The following is a 22,691-nucleotide window of genomic DNA, read 5'->3' as shown; positions in this document are numbered from 1 at the left end:
GGGGGAGAGATATTAGTATATTTACTCGAATAAATAAATGACAGAGATGGACATAAGTGCTGTGGGGCTGGGCGAGAGGGAGGATGAAGGAAGCGAGCCAGGGAGATGCAGAAGGGAGAAGGGGAAGAGGAGAGGGAGGCTTAGTCTGGGCATCCAGCAGGTCTGTTCTGGAGCCAGAATTTCATTCATTCAATAGTATTTATTGAGCGCTTACTGTGTGCGGAGCACCGTACTAAGCGTTTGGAATGTACAGTTCGGCAACGGATAAAGGCAATCCCTGCCCATTAACGGGCTCACGGTCTAAACGGGGGAGACGGACAGCAAAGCAAAACAGAACAAAACAAGATCCTCCGTACTCTGCGCTTTCCACTAGACCACGTTGCCTGAACTTCCCCATCTACAGAGTGAGAGTGATAATACCCGCCTCTCCCTACCTTGTAGGGATTTTTTTTTTTTAAATAGTATTTGTTAAGCGCTTAGTAAGTGCCAGGCACGGTATTAAGTGCCGGGGTAGATACAGAATAACCAGGTTGGACACAGTCCCTGTCCCACGTGGGGCTCAAAGTCTTAATCCCCATTTGAAGATGAGGGAACTGAGGCCCAGAGAAGTTCAGTAAATTGGCCGAGGTCACACTCACAGCTGACAAGTGGCGGGGCTGGGATTAGGAACCAGCTGGGAAGCCGCCTGGCCTAGCGGCTTGGGAGTCAGAAGGACCTGGATTCTAATCCCAGCTCCGCCACTTGTCTACCGTGTGATCTTAGGCAAGTCGCTTCACTTCTCCCGGCATCAGTCCCCTCATCTGTAAAATGGGGATAAAGGCTGTGAGCCCCACAAGGGACAGGGACTGTGTCCAACCTGTTAAGCGTGTTTCTACCCCACTGCTTAGTATAGTGCCTAGCACGTAGTGAGGGCTTAAAAAAAACCATAATAAAAAAACCTCCTCCAAATTCCAGGTGCTCTGACTGCTAGGCCCCGACTTTTTTCTTAGGCCATGCTGCCGGGAGGGGGGAAGGCCAGTAAAATGAGATGAAGGATTGAAGCAGCATGGCGTAGTGGATGGAGCCTGGGCCTGAGAGTTAGAAGGTCTTGGGTTCTAATCCCGGCTCCATCACTGGTCTGTTCTGTGCCCTTGAGCAAGTCGCTTAACTTCTCGGTGCCTCAGTTTCCTCATCTGTAAAATGGGGATGGAGATTGGAGCCCCACATGGGACAGGGACTGTGTCCAACCCAATTTGCTTATACACACCCTAGTGCTTAGTACAGTGCCTGGCTTAACAAATACCAGAATTATTATTATTATTATTAAGGATTTGCAAGGACTTGGGAAAAAAATCAAAGCAGTTGGGATATTAATGGATGATGTTAATTCTTCTGTGGAGCAATAGGGAGATGGGTTAACGGCCGGGCCCTAGCTACCATCCTTGCAGTTGTTTCCTCACCACAGAGGACCAGCCAGTCAGTAGTACTTTTTGAGCCCTTACTGCATGCAGAGCGCTGTACTGAGCGCTCGACCGTGTTCTGGTGTTGACTGGACCGACTGCCCAGGGAAGGATGAAATGGCTTCGCTCAGATTAATCAATCGGTCAGTCCCCGGTAGTTATCGAGCGGCACGAAGCCCCCGGGAGAAGACTCCAAGGCGGAGTCGATAGACGCGTCCCCTGCCCTCGACGAGTTTCCAGTCCACCGCTCCCGGTGGTCTCGTGCACCCCAGTGTGGCGGGCGGAGTGGGATCCGGGAAAGCGTTCAAGATCGCAGACCTGGTAAAAAGATGCTTCCGGTGATGTGGTGGAAAGAGCCCGGGCCTGGGAGCCGGAAGGCCGTGAGTCCTCATCCCGGCTCCGCCACTTGTCAGCTGTGTGACCTGGGGCAAGTCGCTGCACTTCTCTGGGCTCTCATCCGTAAAATGGAAATTGAGACTGCGAGCCCCACGTGGGACAGGGACGGTGTCTAAAGCCATCTGCTTGTATCCACCCCTGCACTTAGCAGAGTGCCTGGCACAGAGTGAGTGCTTAGCAAATACCATTTTTGAAAAAAGGGGGACTTGATAAGCGTTCCTTGTGGGCAGGGAGCGTGTCTACCGCTTCTTTTATATTGGACTCTGCTCCTCCTCCCTTCCCCATCACCCCTACTCCCTCCTTCTCCTCTACCCCCTTCGCCACCCCATAGCACTTGTGTATATTTGGACGTATTTATTATTCTATTTATTTTATTCATGATGTGTATAAATCTGTATTTCTACTGATCTATTTTGATGTTTTTGATGCCCGTCCACTTGTTTCGTCTTATTGTCCGTCTTCCCGCTTCTAGACTTTGAGCCCACTATTGGGTGGGGATTATCTCTATCTGTTGCTGAACTGTACTTTCCAAGCGCTTTGTACAGCGCTCTGCACACAGTAAAGCGCTCAGTAAAGACGATTGAATGAAGGAATGACTCTCCCAAGCACTTAGTACATGCTCTGCATGCCGTAGGCGCTCAAATACGATTGCTCGATCGATTTTGCTTAATGTATGCCAGGCATTTTACCAAGTGCTGGGGTAGATGCAAGATAATCGGGTTGGACACGGACCCCGTCCCACACAGGCCTCACAGTCTAAATCGGAGGGAATAGATTTAATCCCCGTTTTACAGATGAGGTAACCGGGGCCCAGAGAAGTGAAGCGACTCGCCCAAAGACTCCCAGCAAAACAAGCAGCCGCCCGCCCCGGCCTCAGAGGGAGTCATGCTGACTCCCGGAGGCCTCGAGGTGTACCTCTGCAAAAGTCACAGATAATAATCCTGGTGCTTGAGAAGCGCTTACTACGTGCCAAGCAATCATCTCAACGCATCGGGCTGCTGCTGGCGGCGGGACCCGGGCCGGGGAAGAACCCCTGACTCATGTGGGGAGGGGGAGTCGGGACACCCGCAGTCTGATCCCGGCTCCTCCACTCGCCTGCTGCGTGGGCTTGGGAGAGTCACTTCTCTCCTCTGTGCCTCGGTTTCCTCCTCTATCAAATAAGGATTAAACCGGTTCTCCCTTTCATTTATTCAATTGTATCCACTTATCTCCTCCGTGCCTCTGTTTGCTCCTCTGTCAAATGAGGGTGAAAAATCAGTTCTCCCTTTCAGTCATTCATTTAGTCGTATTTATTGAGCACGGACTGTGTACAGAGCACTTTACTAAGCACTTGGGAGACGACAGGATGACAGTAAACAGAAACATTTTCTGCCCACGATGAGGGGGGAGGGGGGAGGCAGACATTAATGCAAATAAATGAATTGCAGATATGGACGTAAGTGCTGTGGGACTGGGTGGGGCGGATGAATAAAGGGAGCAAATGAAGGTGACGCAGAAGGGAGTGGGAGAGGAGGAAAAGGGGGCTTAATCAGGGAAGGCTTCGTGGAGGAGATGGGCCTTCAATAAGGCTGTGAGCAGGGGAGAGTCAGCGTTTTTCGGATTTGAGGTGGGAGGGCGTTTCAGGCAAGAGATCGGCAACGAGATGAGGGAAAGGGACTGTGTCTGATCTGACTCTCCCCTATTTACCCCAGTGCTTAGCACAGAGCTTGGCCCAGAGTAAGCATTTGAGACCTGTCATCATAATAATATTTTGTTGTTGCTGTTGTTAGTAGTGGAAAGGAACAGATGATGGCGGGGTTAAAGTCTTCGATAAATCGTAACCCACCCGGGTGATGAGAGGCGGGCGGTATTTTCCACATCTTTGTAATTGCTTCTGAGCAGACCTGTTTTGGACGTAATTACGGATTTGAGTGATTGGGTTATTCCGGCCTGATGGCATTTTCAGTGGCAGGGAAAACACTCACCAGGCCTCCGTCTCCTATTTTTCCAAGCCACATTGCCCGGAAAGCACGCGCATGAGATTTGGGGACCGTTCTTGGCGCCTCCCCGGCTCCCCTCCGAAATGGAATGATAATGAACCAGCTCCCTGAAGGAGACAGAGAGAATCCTCCTTCGGTCTTGAGAAGCCCTTTTTAGATTCTCGAAGCTGGAGTCCGTTTCCCGTTTCGATCTGTCAGTTTCCTGGGAGAGGTGCACTTTCTCCTCCCGTCGCTTTCCGGGTGATTGTCGGCTCCGATTCCCTGGGAAGCAGCACTGTCTTTTTTTTTTTTTTTATAGGGTGTGAAATCTGGCCTGTGGAGGGTGAGCTTAAAAGTCTCTCAAAAATTCAGAAAGAAATCGAATAAAGCTTGGGTTACAGTAGCTCTTTCTATTTTAGTTCTTGGATTTCCATTTCAACGTCTGCCTCCCCGACTAGATTGTAAGCTCCTTGAGGATTGGAATCGCGCCTACTGACTCTGTGGTCCCTTCCCGAGGACTTAGTACAGTGCTCTGCACGTAGTAAGAGCTCAATTTTATTCATTTATTTACGTTGATGTCCGTCTCCCCTCTAGACTTGAAGCTCGTTGCGAGTAGGGGATGTGTCTGTTTATTGTCATATTGAACTCTCCGTGTTCAGAGAGTATTGATCACTGACTGCACTGTGTTTACCCCAGTGCTGGGCACAGAGTTAGCGCTTAAGAAGTTCATCTATCAGTCAGTGGTATTTGAACACTTACTGCGTGCGGAGCACTGGGCTAACTGCTCGGGGGAATATAATGCAGTCGGTAGACACGCTCCCTGCCCTGAAGACATTTTCAGCCTACTGGGGGAGTATGATCGTTCTCCTTGGCTCAGTGGAAAGAGCCCGGGCTTCGGAGTCAGAGGTCATGGGTTCGACTCCCGGCTCTGCCACTTGTCAGCTGTGTGACTGTGGGCGAGTCACTTCACTTCTCTGTGCCTCAGTTACCTCATCTGTAAAATGGGGATTAACTGTGAGCCTCACGTGGGACAACCTGATTACCCTGTATCTGCCCCAGCGCTCAGAACAGTGCCCTGCACAAAGTAAGCGCTTAACAAATACCAACATTATTATTATTATTATATATTCTTACTCTCCACCATTTCCTGATTCTGTCATTTACCATAATGTCTGACTTCCCCTCTAGACTATAAGATCCTTCATTCATTCATTCATCCGGTCATGTTTATTGGGAGTTTAACATTCATTCATCCAGTTGTATTTGAGCGCCTACTGTGCGCAAAGCACTGTACTAAGCGCTTGGGAAAGTAAAGTATAACAAGAAACAGACACCCCAAGGAGTGCTGGCTTTTGGGTCTGCCCGCCGTCTGGTCTGCAGAAACCCACTGGCGTCATCGTCGACCCAGTTCGGAAACTGCACCAGCAGGGGAGTGATGCCCGGGGCATCCGGGGCGGCTTGGGCAACTGTCCTTCCGCGGGCTTTCCGTTCATCGGCGTGAGTTAGTGGAAAGAGCTGGGGCTCGGGAGTCAGAGGTCGTGGGTTCTAGTCCCGGCTCCGCCACCTATCAGCTGTGCGAAGTCTCCTTGGAAAGGTGTAGAATGAAACCACAAAGATCCGGATCAGTCAGTCGTATTTCTTGAGCGTTTACCGGGTGCAGAGCTCGGTACTGAGCGCTTTGGGGAGAATACAATAAAACGGAGTTGGTAGACACGTTGCTTGCCCACAGTGATCAAGAGGGGGAGAAAGACTTTGGTATACGATAAATGAAGTACGAATATGGCCCTGGGTGCTGTAGGGCTAAGGGGGTTGGGGAATTAAGGATGCAAATCCTAATACAAGGGAGCTGCAGAAGGGAGTGGGAAAGGAGGAGATGAGGGCTTAGTTGGGGAAGGCCTCTTGGGGGAGTCGAGCTTTTAATAAGGCTTGAAGGTCACACCGGTCATAGTAATAATAATATTGTTGGTATTTGTTAAGCACTTACTACGTGCAGAGCACTGTTCTAAGCGCTGGGGTAGATACAGGGGAATGAGGTTGTTCCACCTGAGGCTCACGTTCTTCATCCCCATTTTACAGATGAGGGAACTGAGGCACAGAGAAGTGAAGTGACTTACCCACAGTCACACAGCTGACAAGGGGAAGAGGCGGTTGCATTTATTGAGCGCTTACTGATTTTACGGAATAGGTAACTGAGGCACAGAGAAGTAGCATGGCCTAGTGGAAAGAACGCTAATCCCTCACGCTAAGATTCGTGGGTTCTAATCCCGCCTCTATCACTTGTCAGCTGTGTGACTTTGGGCAAGACACTTTTCTTCTCTGTCCCTCAGTTATCTCATCTGTAAAATGGGGATTAAGACCGTGAGCCCCATGTGGAACAACCTGATAATCTCGTGTACATCCCAGCGCTTAGAACTGTGCATGGCACATAGTAAGTGCTTAACAAATACCATCTTTATTATTATTAAGTGAAGTGACTTGCCCAAGGTCACACAGCAGACAAGTGGCAGAGCGGGGCTGTACTAAGCGCTTGGGAGAGTTCAGTTCAACCAAGGTGATACTTACGTTCCCTGCCCCCGGTGAGCTTAGAGTCTAGAGAGATGATCTCTAGTCTTTTGTTTTGAAGTGTTCCCATTTATTGATCTTTTTGTGTGTCCTCCCACCACCAAGATGGGGGACCTGAGACGACATTCCTTCTGTTTATTTTGTATTCACCCCAGCACCGCCTGGCATGTGAGGTGATTAGTAATAATGATAATTACACTATTTATTAAGCACTTACTATGTGCCAGGGCCGGGGTACAAGGTACAAGGTAAGCAGGTTGTCCCACGTGGGGCTCACAGGCTGAATCCCCATTTGACAGATGAAGGAACTGAGGCCCAGAGAAGTGAAGTGACTCACCCAAGGTCACACAGCAGACACGTGGCGGAGCCAGGATTAGCACCCACATCCTCTGACTCCCAAGCCCCGGCTCTTGCCGCTAAGCCCCGCTTTTTCCTGTGTTTTGCGTTGTTATCTTGGACTGTTCATTTTCTAATTTAGTGCCGGTTTGTATTTGACGGGTACTCTTCGGGTCTGCTTATTCCCATTTGGCTCGTGAACCCAGGTGAGACAGGAATCTGGTGTAATCGTTCACCTCGCAATTAACTCAGCCGTTTAACTCAGAACTGTAACCACTTCAGAGTTACCAAGACTACAGACTGTATTTAACTCCCATGACGGCTCCACTATTTGGCATAATTTTCCCAACCCAAAATGGAGAGGGGCCGGGTTACGGGGATTTAAGTCTAGCAGTAAGGGGAAGGAAAAAAATGGAGGCAGAAAAGAGGGGAGAAGGAAGAGAAAAGTAAGAGGGCACTTCAGTCCATTCGGTTATGTTTATGGAGCAGGTGCAGAGCACTGTTCTAAGCACTAGGGAGAGAACAGTAGAACAATAAACAGACATATTCCCTGTCCGCAACCAGCTGTCGGTCTAGAGAAGGGGGAGATAGACTGAATAGAAATAAATACAGATAGGGACATAAATGCTGTGAGGCTGGGAGGGGGGAAGAGCAAAGGGAGGAAGACATGGCGACGCAAAAGGGACTGGGAGAGGAGGAAAGGGGGGCTCAGTCAGGGAAGGCCTCTTGGAGGAGATGTGCCTTCAGTAAGGCTTTGGAGTTGGGGGAGAGTCATTGTCGGATCTGAGGAGGGAAGACCTTTCAGGACAGAGGCAGGACGTGGACGGTGGCAAGACAGGCGAGACGGAGGCCCAGTGAGAAGGTGGGCGGCCCCAGAGGAGCGGAGTGTGCGGCCTGGGCTGGAGAAGGAGAGAAGGGAGGTGAGGTGGGAGGGGGCCAGGGGATGGACGGCTTTAAAGCCAAGAGAGAGGAGTTGTTTCCTGCGCAGGTCGCAGGAGGTTTTTGAGGAGGGGAGTGACATCCCCGTAGCGCTTCTGTATCCATTGCACCATGCTAAGTTTAGGCCCCCCCGGCTGAGTTATACTAGCCATTGGCCACTACCCTCTCTCCCTCCCTCTCCCGCCTTAAGGCCCAATTATCCCTCTGTCCCAGTGGCTCTCTCCTCAGGGGATTAGACTTGCATAAGTCTCTGCCTAAGGCTAGAAACTCTGGCGTGATTTCAGCAAGAGAGCTGTGCTCCTGCAATAATAATCATTATGGTATTTGTTATGCGCTTACTATGTGCCAAGCACTCTGTTGAGCACTGGGGTGGGGGGCGGGGGGGTGGTCGGCACAAGGTAATCAGGTTGGACAAAGTCCCTGTCCCTCTTGGGGCATACAGTCTTAATCCTCATTTTACAGATGAGCTAACTGAGGCTCAGAGAGGTTAAGTGGCTTGCCCAAGGTCACGCAGCGGACGAGTGGTGGAGCCCAGATTAGAACCAGTTTCCTCTGACTCCCAGGCCCGGGCTCTTTCCACTAAGCCACGCTGCTTCTCCAGCAGTTGGCAGGGAATGAATCTACCATCCCTGTTGTGTTGGATTCTCCCAACCGCTTAGTACAGTGTCTTGCACACCGTAAACCCTTAATAAATATTTTAAAAAATGGTATTTAAGTGCTCACTATGTGCCAGGCACAGTATTAAGCACCCGGGGTAGATACAAGATCATCGAGTTGGACACAGTCCCTGTCCCACATGGAGCTGGCAGTCTGAGTCCCCATTTTACAGATGAGGGAACTGAGGCACAGAGAAGTGGAGTGACCTGCCCAAGGCCACCGAGCAGACAAGCGACAGAGCTGGGATTAGAACCCGGGTCCTTCTGACTCCGGGCCCGCACTCGATCCACTAGGCCACGCCACTTCCCAACCGTTCGTTCATTCAGTCTTATATATTCATGCATTCGATCGTATTTACTGAACGCTGACTGTGTGCAGAGCACTGTACTAAGCGCTTGGAAAGTACAATACAGCAATAAAAAGAGACAGTCCCTGCTTACAACGGGTTTACCGGTTTATCATTCAATGATTGATAGGCTTGGTGGATGAGCACATTGTTGAGTAGGGATTATCTCTCTCTTTTGCCAAATTGTACTTTCCAAGCGCGTAGTACAGTGCTCTGCACACAGTAAGCGCTCAATGAATGTGAATGAATGAATGAACCTTCCTTCTGCAAAGGAGCCACCCTAATTTTTAGGCAAGTGACCGGCTTCTGAAGGCAATAGCTCTCTCGGTCCTTCGGTTCAAACTGGTTTTTTCCTTCCCCCTCACGTCCGGCCGACCCGATAAATTGCGATGACGGCGGAACGGCAGTGGTCTCACTCTGACTCTGTCGATTCTTGCTTTTTTAAAGTGTATTTTCATCAGTTTAGTGGCTTGTATCGGAGACAAAAGACGCTGATGTAGCGACTCTTCCCACGCCGGCTGGCGAGAGGAGGGACGACACGGACGGATTTTTGTCACTAAGAAAATCAGACTCGGGGAGGTTTTTAAAAACCGAAAATCAGTCTCGGAGATGTTTTTAAAAACCGGGCTGCGGTAGGGTTAAATCAGATGCCTTCCTCACGCGCTCTGACAGTGTCTGGACCTCAACCCATTGTTATCAAAAGGCAGGATTAGGGTCATTAGATTAGTGATTGGTGGAGTTGGAGAGCTTCGGAGTATTTTAGCCGGGGGTTCCATTTGAATAATGTCTCTGCTCCTGGCCCAGTTGGCATGGAAACCCAATTTACCCCTCTTTTTGAAAAAGGACAGATCCATTCAGATTAAGGTGAGTCATCAGATGGCAACGGGAATTTCTGGGGTACAGCTGCGACTACTTTTACCCAGCCCGTAATTGGAATTCTAGCGGCAGGAAGCTTCCAGACAGAAATCAGCCATCCAGAGAGAATTATGTAGCATCTGAAGGCTTATGATGTAAAACTCAGATTTCAACACTTTTTTTTTTCAGGCTTCCTGAGACATTTCTAAGGAAGGCAGAGTTAGAGTCATTTTTCCTATTAGTCGTGATGCACGGAGGTTGTGGGTGATTCTTTCGGCAATAAAAATAATGGTATTAAGTCCTTGCGATTTAGCCAGTAGCGTACTAGATGATGGGTTAGATTCAATATGAACAGATTGAACCCGGTCCCTGTCCCACAAAGGGCTCCATTTCACAGATGAGGAAACTAAGGCCCAGAGAAGTTTAGTGACTCCCCCAAGGTCACCCAGCAGGCAAGTGGCTGAGTTGGGACTCTTACCTGGAACTCGCAACCCTAGTCTACTGTTCTTTCTTCAAGTCAACCTATAACATTAATCATGATGGTATTTGTTGAGCGCTTACCGTATGCCGAACACTGTTCTAAGCGCTGGGGTAGATACAGGGTAATCAGGTAGTCCCACCTGGGGCTCACGGTCTTCATCCCCATTTTACAGATAATAATAATAATAATAATGCTGGTATTTGTTAAGCGCTTACTATGTGCAGAGCACTGTTCTAAGCACTGGGGTAGATACAGGGTGATCAGGTTGTCCCACGTGGGGCTCAGTTTTAATCCCCATTTTACAGATGAGATAACTGAGGCACAGAGGAGTGAAGTGACTTGCCCAAAGTCACACAGCTGACAAGCGGCAGAGCCGGAATTAGAACCCACGACCTCTGAGTCTCGAGGCGGGCTCTTTCCACTTAGCCAGGCTGCTTCTATAACATTATTGTATTGGAGGATTGATGTGTTTGGTCCTTGATCTGAAGGATATGTGGGGGTCGGGGTGGGTGGGCAAAGCGGTCAAATGTTTCAGGAAATGTTGGCTCCACAGAGGCTGTAGCAATGGCTTGTTGAGGGCAGGGAATGTGTCTGTTGTAGCATTGTACTCTCCCAAGCGCTCAGTACGGTGCTCTGCACCCGCTAAACCCGTTGTGGGCAGGGATCGTCTCTCTTTATTGCCGAATTGTACTTTCCGAGTGCTTAGTACAGTGCTCTGCACACAGTAAGTGCTCAATAAAGAGGTTTGACTGAACGAACGTGCTCAATAAGTTCGGGTGGACGAACGATATTTAAGCTCTTACTGTGCGCAGAGCGCTACTGAGCACTGGGAAAGAGCAGTTGGGTGGAAACTGGACACAGGTCCTGTTGCTCAAAGGGCTCACACTCTCAAAATAATAATAATAATGATTACGGTGTTTGTTACCCGCTGACCATGCGCGGTACTAAGTGCCGGGATGTCAGGCAGAAGAGAGGATTGGCAATTGTAATATAAGGAGAGACGAAACAAAATGGCTAAAATAAGACAAGGACCGGTAGGCGAAATATGGCACGGCCGGGCCGGGAGTGCTCGGCCAACCTGGCCACGGTCCCCCTACGTGCCCGAGCGGGCCTCCTCTTGGGGGCGGGGGCGGCGTGGCTCAGTGGCAAGAGCCCGGGTTTGGGAGTCAGAGGACGTGGGTTCCAATCCCGCCTCCGCCTCTTGTCTGCTGTGTGAGCTTGAGCAAACCACTTTGCTTCTCTGTGCCTCGGTTACCTCATCTGGAAAACGGCGATGAAGACTGTGAGCCTCACGTGGGACAACCCCAGCTCTTAGAGTAGTGCTTGGCACATAGTAGGCACTGAAATATCATCATCACCGGAAGGCAGCTGCCGAGTCTTCTTGCCCAGAGCCGAGGGCTTAGAATGTTGTTTTGCACACGGTAGGCGCTCAATAAATATGGTTTATTGAATGAAAGAAGTGCTCAGCGTTCACGGCAAGAGCTCAAAAAATATCATTTATTGATTGATGGACCAGACAGACGATTTACAGACGATCGGATAGATAATGACTCTCCTCCCCACCCCCCTGCTTAAAGCGTCATTGAAGGCCCCTCTCCTCCAAGAGGCCTTCCCTGACTAAGCCCTCCTTTCTTCTTCCCCGACTCCATTCTGCATCACCCTGACTCACTCCCTTGCTTCATCCCCCCTCTCCCAGCCCCACACCACTTATGTCCATATCTGTAATTTCATCTGTTTATAATGTCTGTCTCCCCTTCTAGACTGTGAGCTCGTTGTGGGCAGGGATTGTGTCTATTTATTGTGGTATCATACTCTCCCAAGTGCTTAGTAGAGGGCTGTGTACACAGTAAGCTCCCAATAAATATGACTGAGTGAAATGAGTGACCCATTGCTGGTAGAGGGTGCCCAGGGCAGGCTGCCGGCCGGTTTCTTGCCGGGGAAGCATTCATTCATTCATTGTCTTATTTATTGAGCGCTTACTGTGTGCCGAGCACTGTATTAAGCGCTTGAGAAAGTACAACACAACGATAAACAGTGACATTCCCTGCTCACAACGAACTTACAGTTTGGAGGAGGGGAGACAGACATCAATACAGATAATTAAATGACAGATATGGACATAAGCGCTGTGGGCCTGGGAGGGGGGCAAGAGAAAAGGGAGCAAGTCAGGGTGGCGCAGAACAGGGTGGGAGATGAGGAAAAATGGGGCTGAGTCCGAGAAGACCTCTCGGAGGAGATGGGCTTTCAGTAAGGCTTTGAAAGGGAGAGAGGAGTGATGGTCTGGTGGATTTGAGGAGGGAGGGCGTTCCAAGGCCGGAGGCAGGACGTGGGCCAGGGGTCGGCGGTGAGACGGGCGCGATGGAGGCCCAGTGAGAAGATGAGCGGCTCCAGAGGAGCGGAGTGTGCGGGCCAGGGTGTAGAAGGAGAGAAGGGAGGTGAGGTAGGAGGGGGCGAGGGGATGGAGGGCTCTAAAGCCCTTGGTGAGGAAGCATAGGCCTGAGTCAGAGACCGTGTACTCACACTTGGATCTATTCCCCGTATTCCCCCCACCCTCAGCCCCAAAGCAAAGTACACACAGCCTATTAACACCCGCATCCCCCCTAGACTGGAAGCTCACTGTGGGCAGGGAACGGGTCTACCCAGTCTGTTACAGCGGACTCTCCCGAGCGCCTAGTCCAGTGCTCTGCGCCCAGTAAGCACTCAATAAATATGATGGATTGATTGATTGGCCAGGCGAGGCAGTGGAAACTTCCTCCACCCGCAAAGCTCACCGAAATCCTCTTCCTCCTGCAGGTCCCAGGTTTATTTCCACCATGGCCCCCCAGCACATCCCCCCCTCCATTGTGTACCCCTCAATCAGAGCAGGAACTCCCTTTTCCTTATTTGCTTACACAGGTCTGCATAATTCCCTCCCCCACACACAATTTTCAAAAGAATTATCTTTTGTAGTAGGAAAGGGTAACAATGGGCAGGATAAGAACATATCACAGGGGTGCTAATTTGCGATCTGCCCATTGTATGCAGCATTTGAGAGAGTGAAACAGACATGAGAGGTGCAGTCTGCCCCCTTCCTTTTGCTTCTCATCTCCGCCCCTACTCCTTTTTTTATTATTAATAATAATAATAATAATAATAATAATAATGGTATCTGTTAAGCGCTTACTAGGTGCCAGGCATTGTTCTAAGTGCTGGGGTAGATACAAGGTATGTTCCAAGCACTTAGTACAGTGCTCTGCACGTAGTAAGCGCTCAGTAAATACGATTGAATGAATACAAGGTAAGCAGGTTGTCCCTTCTGGGACTCACGGTCTGAATCCTCATTTTACAGATGAGGTAACTGAGGCACAGAGAAAATAAGTCACGCATCTGATAAGCAGCGGAGCTGGGATTAGAACACATGACCTCTGTCTCCCAAGCCCGAGCTCTTTCCACTAAGCCATGCTTCTTCTTCTTATCGCTTATTCTTATTATCATCAAATGCCATCGAGTCATTTCCAATTCGGGGCGACTTCATGGATGTATTTTCTCCAGGAAGCCGTGTCCTCTGCCATAATCCGTAACGTTAATAACGGTTCTTCCGATAGCGTTGTTATGGTTTCTATCCGTCTAGCTGCCGGTCTGCCTCTTCCACGTTTTCCCTGGATTTTTCCTAGCATTAGCGTCTTCTCCAGAGAATCGGTCCCCCCGATTGTGTCCACAATATGCTGATCTAAGTCGAGTCTTTTTGGCCTTCCAGAAACCACTTTGGCTAAATTTGCTTCAAAATCCATTTGGTTTTTTTGGCGGTCCATGGTATTCTCAAAAGCTTTCTCCAACATTACGTGTGGGCAGGGATTGTCTCTCTTTATTGCCGAATTGTACTTTCCAAGCGCTTAGTACAGTGCACTGCACACAGTAAGTGCTCAGTAAATACGATTAAATGAATGAATAAATGAATTTCAAAAGAGTAGATGCTCTTTCTGTCCTGTTTTTTCACTGTCAGGGCTTCGAATCCATACATTGTTCACTGGAAACACCACAGAATTGACAATTTGTATTTTTGTGGCTCCCCCCTACCCCCGCCCCCTGCCTTATTGCTAGACTTCATTCTTACGTGACTCCCAAAATATCTCCACCCATGTTTCAGGGGAACATAAATTGGGTAGAAAATCGGGGCCGTTTTGCTAATAAATATGGTACGTTGTCGTATTTTCGTCCCCTTACTGTTTTTTTATGATGATATTAAGTGCTTGCTATGTGCGGACACTGCAGTGAACACTGGCGTGGATACAGACTAATCCTGTCAGACACCGTCCCTGTCCCCCATGGGGCTCACAGTCTTAACTCCCCATTTTACAGAGGAGGAAACTGAGACCCAGAGAAGTGAAGCGACCTGCCGAAGGCCCCACAGCAGACAAGCGGCAGAGCCGGGATGAGAACCCAGCTCCTTCTGACTCCCATTTGTAACTTCTGTGACCACTGGTATCTGATCCTCCCCCACCGCTGCCAAACTGCTGTACTGTAGTCTCCCAAAGCTCTTAGTACAGTGCCCTGCACACAGTAAGCGCTCAATAAATACGACTGATTGTATGTATACAACCTGCGCTTGCTGGTATTCCTCTTTGGACTGTCAATCCCTCAAGGGAAGGAACTGTTCTCGTACTCTCCCACGCACCTCTTACTACAGAGAACAGGGCACGGTCCGCATTCAATAAATATTTCTGAACCAGTAAACAAAACTTCCCCCTCCCGGCATTCGTCCCTGTACCTTAGGACGGGAGGGAATATTTTTCCACAAAAGTTGTGGAATAGCTGTGATGTGAGCAGTATTTGCCAAGTTGTTTATTGATTTCTTCTCCTCCCTCTTTTTCCTTTTAATGATAATTTGCCGTTCCTCCTCTTCCCTTTCTGGATGAGCTTCGGCAGAAGATTATGTCGTCTTGTTTTTGTCCGTCCGTCTCCCCCGATTAGATTGTGAGCCCGTCATTGGGCAGGGATGGTCTCTATCTGATGCCGAATTGTACATTCCAACCGCTTAGTACAGTGCTCTGCACATAGTAAGCGCTCAGTAAATACTTTTGAATGAATGAAACAGCTTGAAATAGCTGTTTGGTGGTAACCTATTAAATATGCTTAGCGTCCCATCCTCAGCCAAAGAAGGAGCTGTAGCATCTCGTTGAAAAGAGGGACTGATAATAGGATTTATTGAGCACCCACTTGAAGTGTACTGTTCTAGGTGCTTGGGAATCAATCAATTATATTTATTGAGCATTTTCTATGTGCAGAGCACTGTGCTTAACTCTGGGGAGAGGATAATGAGAAGCAACGAGGCTCACTGGAAAGAGCCCGGGCTTGGGAGTCAGAGGTCATGAGTTTGAATCCCGCCTCTGCCACTTGTCAGCTGTGTGACTGTGGGCGAGTCACTTCACTTCTCTGTGCCTCAGTTCCCTCATCTGTAAAATGGGGATTAACCGTGAGCCTCACGTGGGACAACCTGATTGCCCTGTATCTACCCCAGCGCTTAGAACGGTGCTGTGCACATAGTAAGCGCTTAACAAATGCCAACATTATTATTATAATGTAGCAGAGTCGGACGATAGGTTTCCTGCTCACACTGAGTTTACTCTCTAAGCGGAGAGCAGGCAGGAGAAGCCGAGAAACAGGGTGGCCTAGTAGAAAGAGCACAAGCCCCGGAGTCAGAGGGCCTCCGTTCTAATCTGGGCTCTGCCACTTGCTCACTGCGTGACCGTGGGCAAGTCCCTTCGCTTCTCCGGGCCTCAGTTCCCTCATCTGGAAAATGGGGGTTAAGACTGTGAGCCCCAGGTGGAACAGGGACTGTATACAACCCGATTATCTTGTATCTACCTCAGTGCTTAGTACAGTGTCTGGCAGGTTGTAAGCGCTCAACAGGTACCATAAAAAAATGAAGGTATTTAGAATGGTCGAAATCATTTGAGGGGTGTAAATTCATTCCATCGTATTTATTGAGTGCTTACTGTGTGCAGAGCACTGTACTAAGCGCTTGGAAAGTACAGTTCGGCGACAGATAGTGACCGTCCCTACCCAACAACTTGCTCACAGTCTAGAAATAGATAGTATTTACTGAGCGCTTACACTGTGCTAAGCGTTTGGGAGAGGGCAGTTGGGTCATTGTCTCAAGTCGTGACATCGTCCCATCTGCCTCACCCTTCCTTTCCATTGTGTCTTTTCATTCAGTCGTATTTATTGAGCGCTGACTGTGTGCAGAACACTGTACTAAAAACTTGGGAGAATACAATATAGCAGACAGGTTATTATTATGATGGTATTTGCTAAGCGCTTACTATGTGCCTAGCACTGTTCTAAGCCCTGGGGTAGATACGAGGTAATCGAGTTGTCCCACATGGGGTTCACAATCTTAATCCCCATTTTACAGATGGGGGTAACTGAGGCACAGAGAAGCTGAGCGGCTTGCCCATTGTCACACGGCAAACAAGTGGCAGAGCCGGGATTGGAACCCACGTCTTCTTACCACTAAGCCACGCTGCTTCTCCGGGTTCCCTGCCCAAAATGAGCTTACAGTGTCCGGGGCGGGAGAGAGACATTGATATAAATGAATAAATTAGCCCCCGTGCCGAGATCACGGCCTCATCTAAGCTGAGGGAAGCAACGTGATCCAGTGGAGAGAGCCCGGGCCTGGGAATCAGAAGGACCTGGGTTCTAATCCCGGATCTGCCACTTGTCTGCTCTGTGACCTTGGGCAGATATCTTGGGCAAGTCACTTAACTTCTCTGTGCCTCAGTTCCCTCATCTGGAAAATGGGGATTAAGACTGTGAGCCTCACGTGGGACAACCTGATCACCTTGTAGTCCCCTCCCCTCGCTCTTAGAATAGTGCTTTGCACATAGTAAGCCCTTAACAAATGTCATCATTATTATTATTCACTTCTCTGTGCCTCATCTGCTTCGTAAGGATAATTATGACATTTGTAAAGTGATTACTATGCGCCAGGCACTGTACTAAGCGCTGGTGTACCTCATCCGTAAAATGGGGATTAAGACCCATGTGAGACAGGGACTGTGTCCAACCCGATTAGCTTGGATCTACCCCAGCGCTTAGTATAGTGACCGGCACATGATGCTTCACAAATACATTTTTTAAAAAAATCGGTCAGAAAGGAAAAGATATCAAGCTGCCCAAGAATTATACTAATTTGCTCGACTCTACTTGCAAGCTAAGCGTACTAATTCTAGGTTTAAAAATTATTAGGTTGCATCTACCCCAGTGCTTAGAACGGTGCTTGATGCGCAAATTCCACCACCGTCCTTTTTATCATCATCATCCTTTCACAATGTCCGCGATAAAGCCATCTGCCGAGAGATGATTTCTCCTCTGTCCTTGGTCTCGCCCAGCAGACGATCTCAGCGACGCCTTGAAGAAGCTGAAGTTGGCGTCCACGGACAACCCGGACGGGAGCCTGGAAGAATGTCTGGACTGCGTCCTCCAAGCCCTGGCGCAGAACAGTAAGTCTCCGTCGGGCCCTTCTCCGCGGGCAAGCCGAGTCCCACCTTCGTTCAGTGGTGTTTCTCCTGTGCGCGCGGCACTGTACTGAGCGGTCGGGAGAGTACCACGTGACAATAAAGAGTGACATTCCCTGCCTACATCGAGCTCGCAATCTAGAGGGCGGGAGACGGGCGTCAATACAAAGAAATAAAATGACAGATAGGGACATAAGCGTTGTGGGGCTGAGGTGGGGGGGAAGGACAAAGGGGGACGCAGAAGGGAATGAGTGATGAGGAAAAGTGGAGCCCCCCATCTCCGCCCCCGGCCAATCTCTCATCTCTCCTCCCTATTCACCTTGTTCTAGACTCTAAGCTTTTTGCGGGCAGGAACCGTATCTCCCAAGCGTGTCAGCGCTTCGAACAGTGCTTGGCACATAGTAAGCGCTCAACAAATGCCGTCATCATTATTATTCTAAGAGCCCGGGCTTGGGAGTCAGAGGACGTGGGCTCTCTGATCCCGGCTCCGCCACTTGTCTGCTGTGTGACCGTGGGCAAGTCACTTAACTTCTCTGGGCCTCAGTCACCTCCTCTGGAAAATGGGGGGTAAAAGCGTGAGCCCCACGTGGGACAACCTGCTTACCTTGTAGCTGCCCGAGCACTTGGAACGGTGCTTAGCACTTAGTAAGTGCTTAACAGATCCGATCGTTATTATTATTATTACAATCTAGCAGATTCGATGATTACCTTGTATCTACCCCACCGCTTCGAACGGTGCTTGGTACATGGTAAGCGCTTAACAAATACCATCATTATTATTATTATTACTCTTCCAGGAGCTAAGTCCAATAAGCGCTCAGTAAGTACATCGCTCAGGAAGTCACAGCACCCCGCTGCGTGACTCTGGGCACGTCACTTCGCTTTTCTCTACCTCCGTTTCCTCAGCTGTAAAATGAGGATTGGACACCTGTCCTTCCTCCGGCTTAGACTGTGAGCTCCAGGTAGGGACTGCATGCAACCTGATGCTCTCGTGTCTACTCCAGTGCTTAGCGCAGTGTTTGGCTCACCGTGCTAAACGCCGGGGTGGATACAAGCAAATCAAACCGGACGCAGTCCCTGTCCCATGTGGGGCTCCCAGTCTCCGCCCTCATTTTACAGACGAGGTACCTGAGGCACAGAGGAGTGAAACGACTTGCCCCAGGTCCCACAGCAGACCGGTGGTGGAGCCGGGATTAGAACTCATGACCCTCTGACTCCCAGGCCCGAGCTCCATCCGCTACGCCGCGCTGCCCCTCAGTGCTCTGCGCGCAGGGAGCGCTCAGTAAATACGACTGAGCGACGGATGATTATTGGGAGGAAGGGTTCCCTGCGGAGGGGTCAGTTGGTCACCGGCTCTGCGGGACTGGACTCAGGCGGCTCAGGCAGATGGACGTGCCGTCTGTTCGGAAAGAGCCGTGGAGGAAAGGCATTTCCGTCCCCGCCTTCTGGACTGATTGCAGGATTCTCGCGTCTTCGCTTGGTTTTTCTGGCACGTTCCCTCCCGCTCCCCTCCGTCAGTCGCCGGCGGGTAGTTAGGTACGGCCTGATGGTCAGCGGGGAACCCTTCCGTCGGGAGAGAAGAGAGGGCAGTGTTCCAGCCGAGAAACCGCGTGGCCTACTGGATAGGGCGCGGGCCTGGGCGCCAGAAGGACCTGGGTTCTAATCCCAGCTCTGCCACTCGTCTGCTGTGTGACCTTGGGCGAGTCCCTTTGCTTCTCTGGCCCTCGGTTCTCTCATCTGCAAAATGGGCATTTAAAGCGTGAGCCCCACGTGGGACGGGGACTCTGTTCAACCCGAGTAGTCTCTATCTACCCCAGCGCTTAGAATAATAATAATGTTGGTATTTATTAAGCGCTTACTATGTGCAGAGCGCTGTTCTCAGCGCTGGGGTAGATAGAGGGTAATCGGGTTGTCCCACGTGAGGCTCACCGTCTTCATCCCCATTTTACAGATGAGGTCACTGAGGCACCGAGAAGCGAAGTGACTTGCCCAAAGTCACACAGCTGACAGGTGGTGGAGCCGGGATTAGAACCCACGACCTCTGACTCCTAAGCCCGGGCTCTTTCCGCTGAGCCACGCTGCTTCTCTAGAACGGTGCCTGGCACATAGTAAGCGCTTAACAAATACCATAAAGAACAAAACCAGCAGTCTGTCGGGGCACAGACTCATTCATTCAGTCGTATTTATCGAGCGCTTCCTCTGTGCTGAGCACTGTGCTAAGCGCTCGGGAGAGTATAATACAACGATATAATAGAGACATTCCCTGCCCACAGTGAGCTCACAGTCTAGAGAGGGAAACAGATGTTAATAGAAATAAATAAATGACAGATGTGTGTGTCAGTGGTGTGGGGCTGGGACGGGGAGTTGAGTAAAGGGAGGGAGTCAGAGTGATGCAGAAGGGAGTAGGAGAAGAGGAAAGGAGGAATTAGTCAGGGAAGGCCTCTTGGAGGAGGTGTGTATTCATTCATTCAGTAGTATTTATTGAGTGCTTACTACGTGCAGAGCACTGTACTAAGCGCTTGGAATGGACAGTTCGGCAACAGATTGAGACAATCCCTGCCCAGTGACGGGCTCACAGTCTAGAAGAGGGGATCCATTAAGGCTCTGGAGTCGGGGAACGAGTCGTCTGTCAGATACGAGGAGGGAGGGCCCTCCAGGCCAGAGACGGGACGTGGGCGCAAGGTAGGTGGCGAAATCGACGAGATGGAGGTATAGCGAAAAGCGCGCGGACTGGATTAGAAGGGGGGGGGTAGCGAGGTGAGGTAGGAAGGGGCAAGGGGACGGAGGGCTTTGAAGCCGACGGTGAGGGGTTTTTGTTTGGCGCGGAGGCGGATGGGCAACCACTGGAGGGTCTTGAGGACGGGGGTGGGGGGACACGGTCTCAGCCTTTTCGTAGGAAAACAAAACAAACAACAGAAATGCGGAGCGCTGCTGCCTCTGCCTCAGATTGTTTTCCCCCCGCAGATTTGCAGACAAGGAAAGGAGAAGGATGAGTCGTTAGGCAGGGTCGGGGACATCAGAGAGGTGTTGGGAGGAGAAAGCGGAGCGCTGTGGGAGGATACCAGTGTTTCGTGCCCTGGTCATTAACCAAAAAGTGTCTGCAAGCACAAGGCCATTTCCGTCCGGCAGTATCGCAACGAAAAGAAGATCGTTTAAGCGAGGCGATGATATCGAAGCCAAGTTGACTATTGACACTTGTTTTCCTGGCTCAGAGGAACAGAAAAAGGCTTAAAGTGAAGGGAAATGGATCCAGTTTGCAATCAAATGAAAGTGCTACAGTCAGTGAAGCCAGAGAATATTATTTTTCGGGTGGACTCGTTTCTCTGCCTTAAACTGAACCAACTGCGATTTTATTTTGTCCCTGTACCACCCAGCCCAGGTCATTTTCCTAAACGATTGCTCTGCACACGACCACTAGACTGTAAGCTCGTTCTTTTTCGTGGTATTTGTTAAGCGCGTCGTACGCGCCGGGCACCGTACTAAACCCTGGGGTGGATGCAAGCGAATCAGGTTGAACACAGTCCTTGTCCCGCATAGGGCTCAAAGTCTTAATCCCCATTTTCCGGATGAGGTAACTGAGGCCCAGAGAAGGGAAGTCACCCAGCAGACAAACGGCGGAGCCGGGATCGGAACCCGGGACCTCTGTCTCCCAGCCCTGCGCTCGTTCCACTGGATCACGCTGCTTGCCCAGCGCTTAGAACGGTGCTCGGCACATAGTAAGCGCGTAACAAATACCAACATTATTGTCTGTCTCTGCTCATCCAGACACAGACGGTGATGAGCCCGAGTCCCCTTTTTAATAAAAATAATTAATAAGAGTGGTATTTGTTAAGCTCTTTGTACGAGAAGGTACATAGGTCTGGGAGCCATTCAATAGTATTTATTGAGCGCTTACTATGTGCAGAGCACTGTACTAAGCACTTGGATTGTACAATTTGGCAACAGATAGAGCCGGAGGACCTGGGTTCTAATTCCTGCTCTTCCACCTTTGTTTAAAAAAAAAAAATATTTGTTATAATACCATACCACTTTCCTGCTGGGTGACCTTGGGCAAGTCATTAACTTCTCCGTGCCTCAGTTTCCTCATCTGCAAGATGGAGATTCAGTACCCGCTGTCCCTCCTACTTAGACAATGAGGCCATGTGGGACCTGATTAAGCGCTTAAGTAAGCGCTTAAGTGCCATTATTATTATTTAATATTATCATCGTGTCCAGCATTGTTCTAAGCTCTGTAATGATACCAACTCTGTTGTATTGTACTCTCTCAAATGCTTAGCGGTAATGGCATTTAGTAGCCTTGGTATTTACTAAACGCGTAACGGGTTCAGGGCGCTGTACTGAGCGCTGGGAGAGAATACCCAGTTGAGAATTGGATCCCGCTTCTATCCCTCAGGAGGATAACAATCTAAAGCGGGGAGAGGGGACTGGAGACAGATAAGGATTGGTGAAATAATAAACGGTTAAAACCGCAGACAAGGACGGATAAACAAACTTAAACTTAGAGAAGCAGCGTGGCTCAGTGGAAAGAGCCCGGGCTTGGGAGTCAGAGGTCGTGGGTTCGAACCCCGGCTCTGCCACTTGTCAGCTGTGTGACTGTGGGCAAGTCGCAACTTCTCTGTGCCTCAATTACCTCATCTGTAAAATGGGGACTAACCGTGAGCCTCATGTGGGACAACCTGATGACCCTGTATCCACCCCAGGGCTTAGAACAGTGCTCTGCACATAGTAAGCACTTAACAAATACCAACATGGTTATTAAACAAAAACCAGCAGTGTGCAGGGGCTCGAGGAGCAGGGTTTTAGGCTCCCCATGGCTTCCGAATCCAGTGCTCTGCTCACAGTAAGCGCCCCTGATTGATCGACAGGAACTGGGTCCAATCCGTACAGCTCGTCTCTACCTCAGCAGTTAGCACAGTGCTTGGTGTATTTTAAGGGCTTACAAGGGCCACAGTCATGAATTATTCAGTAAAACAAAAAACCAAAACACCGGATCCTTGGCGGCTCCTGTGGTCCGAGATCACGTGGATAAGAACGCAACTCTGGAGTGTCACGGGAGAGGCGGTGTCAGCGGCAAACAGGAGAAATAATTGTAGCGGTGTCATCGTTTGGCTGCAGGCGCGAGAAGAGAACGATGCTTACGCTGAGTCGGAGGAGGAGGCGTTGGGTTTTATATTCAGCGAAAAATCAGGGAGATTAAGTTGTAATTTTTTTTTTTTTGGCTGAGGC

At 49.9% G+C, this 22,691-nt stretch overlaps 1 protein-coding gene across 3 annotated transcripts in view; it reads left to right on the top strand.

Annotated features, from left to right (window-relative positions):
• The window catches only part of RAP1GDS1 (Rap1 GTPase-GDP dissociation stimulator 1), an 89,639-nt gene that overhangs the window by 6,618 nt on the left and 60,330 nt on the right, over positions 1-22,691 (top strand). For 2 of the 3 annotated variants that reach the window (XM_029077009.2, XM_029077011.2), the window contains exon 2: positions 17,340-17,450. In XM_029077009.2, the coding sequence (XP_028932842.1) occupies positions 17,340-17,450 (111 nt within the window). The remainder of the gene's footprint in view (positions 1-17,339; positions 17,451-22,691) is intronic. The other variant, XM_029077010.2, reaches the window with a different exon arrangement.

The sequence above is a fragment of the Ornithorhynchus anatinus genome, chromosome 12, assembly GCF_004115215.2.
Source record: "Ornithorhynchus anatinus isolate Pmale09 chromosome 12, mOrnAna1.pri.v4, whole genome shotgun sequence".
Lineage (NCBI taxonomy): Eukaryota > Metazoa > Chordata > Mammalia > Monotremata > Ornithorhynchidae > Ornithorhynchus > Ornithorhynchus anatinus.
The sequence above is the reverse complement of the archived record's forward strand: the minus strand, read 5'-3'. Positions and strand labels throughout refer to the sequence as shown.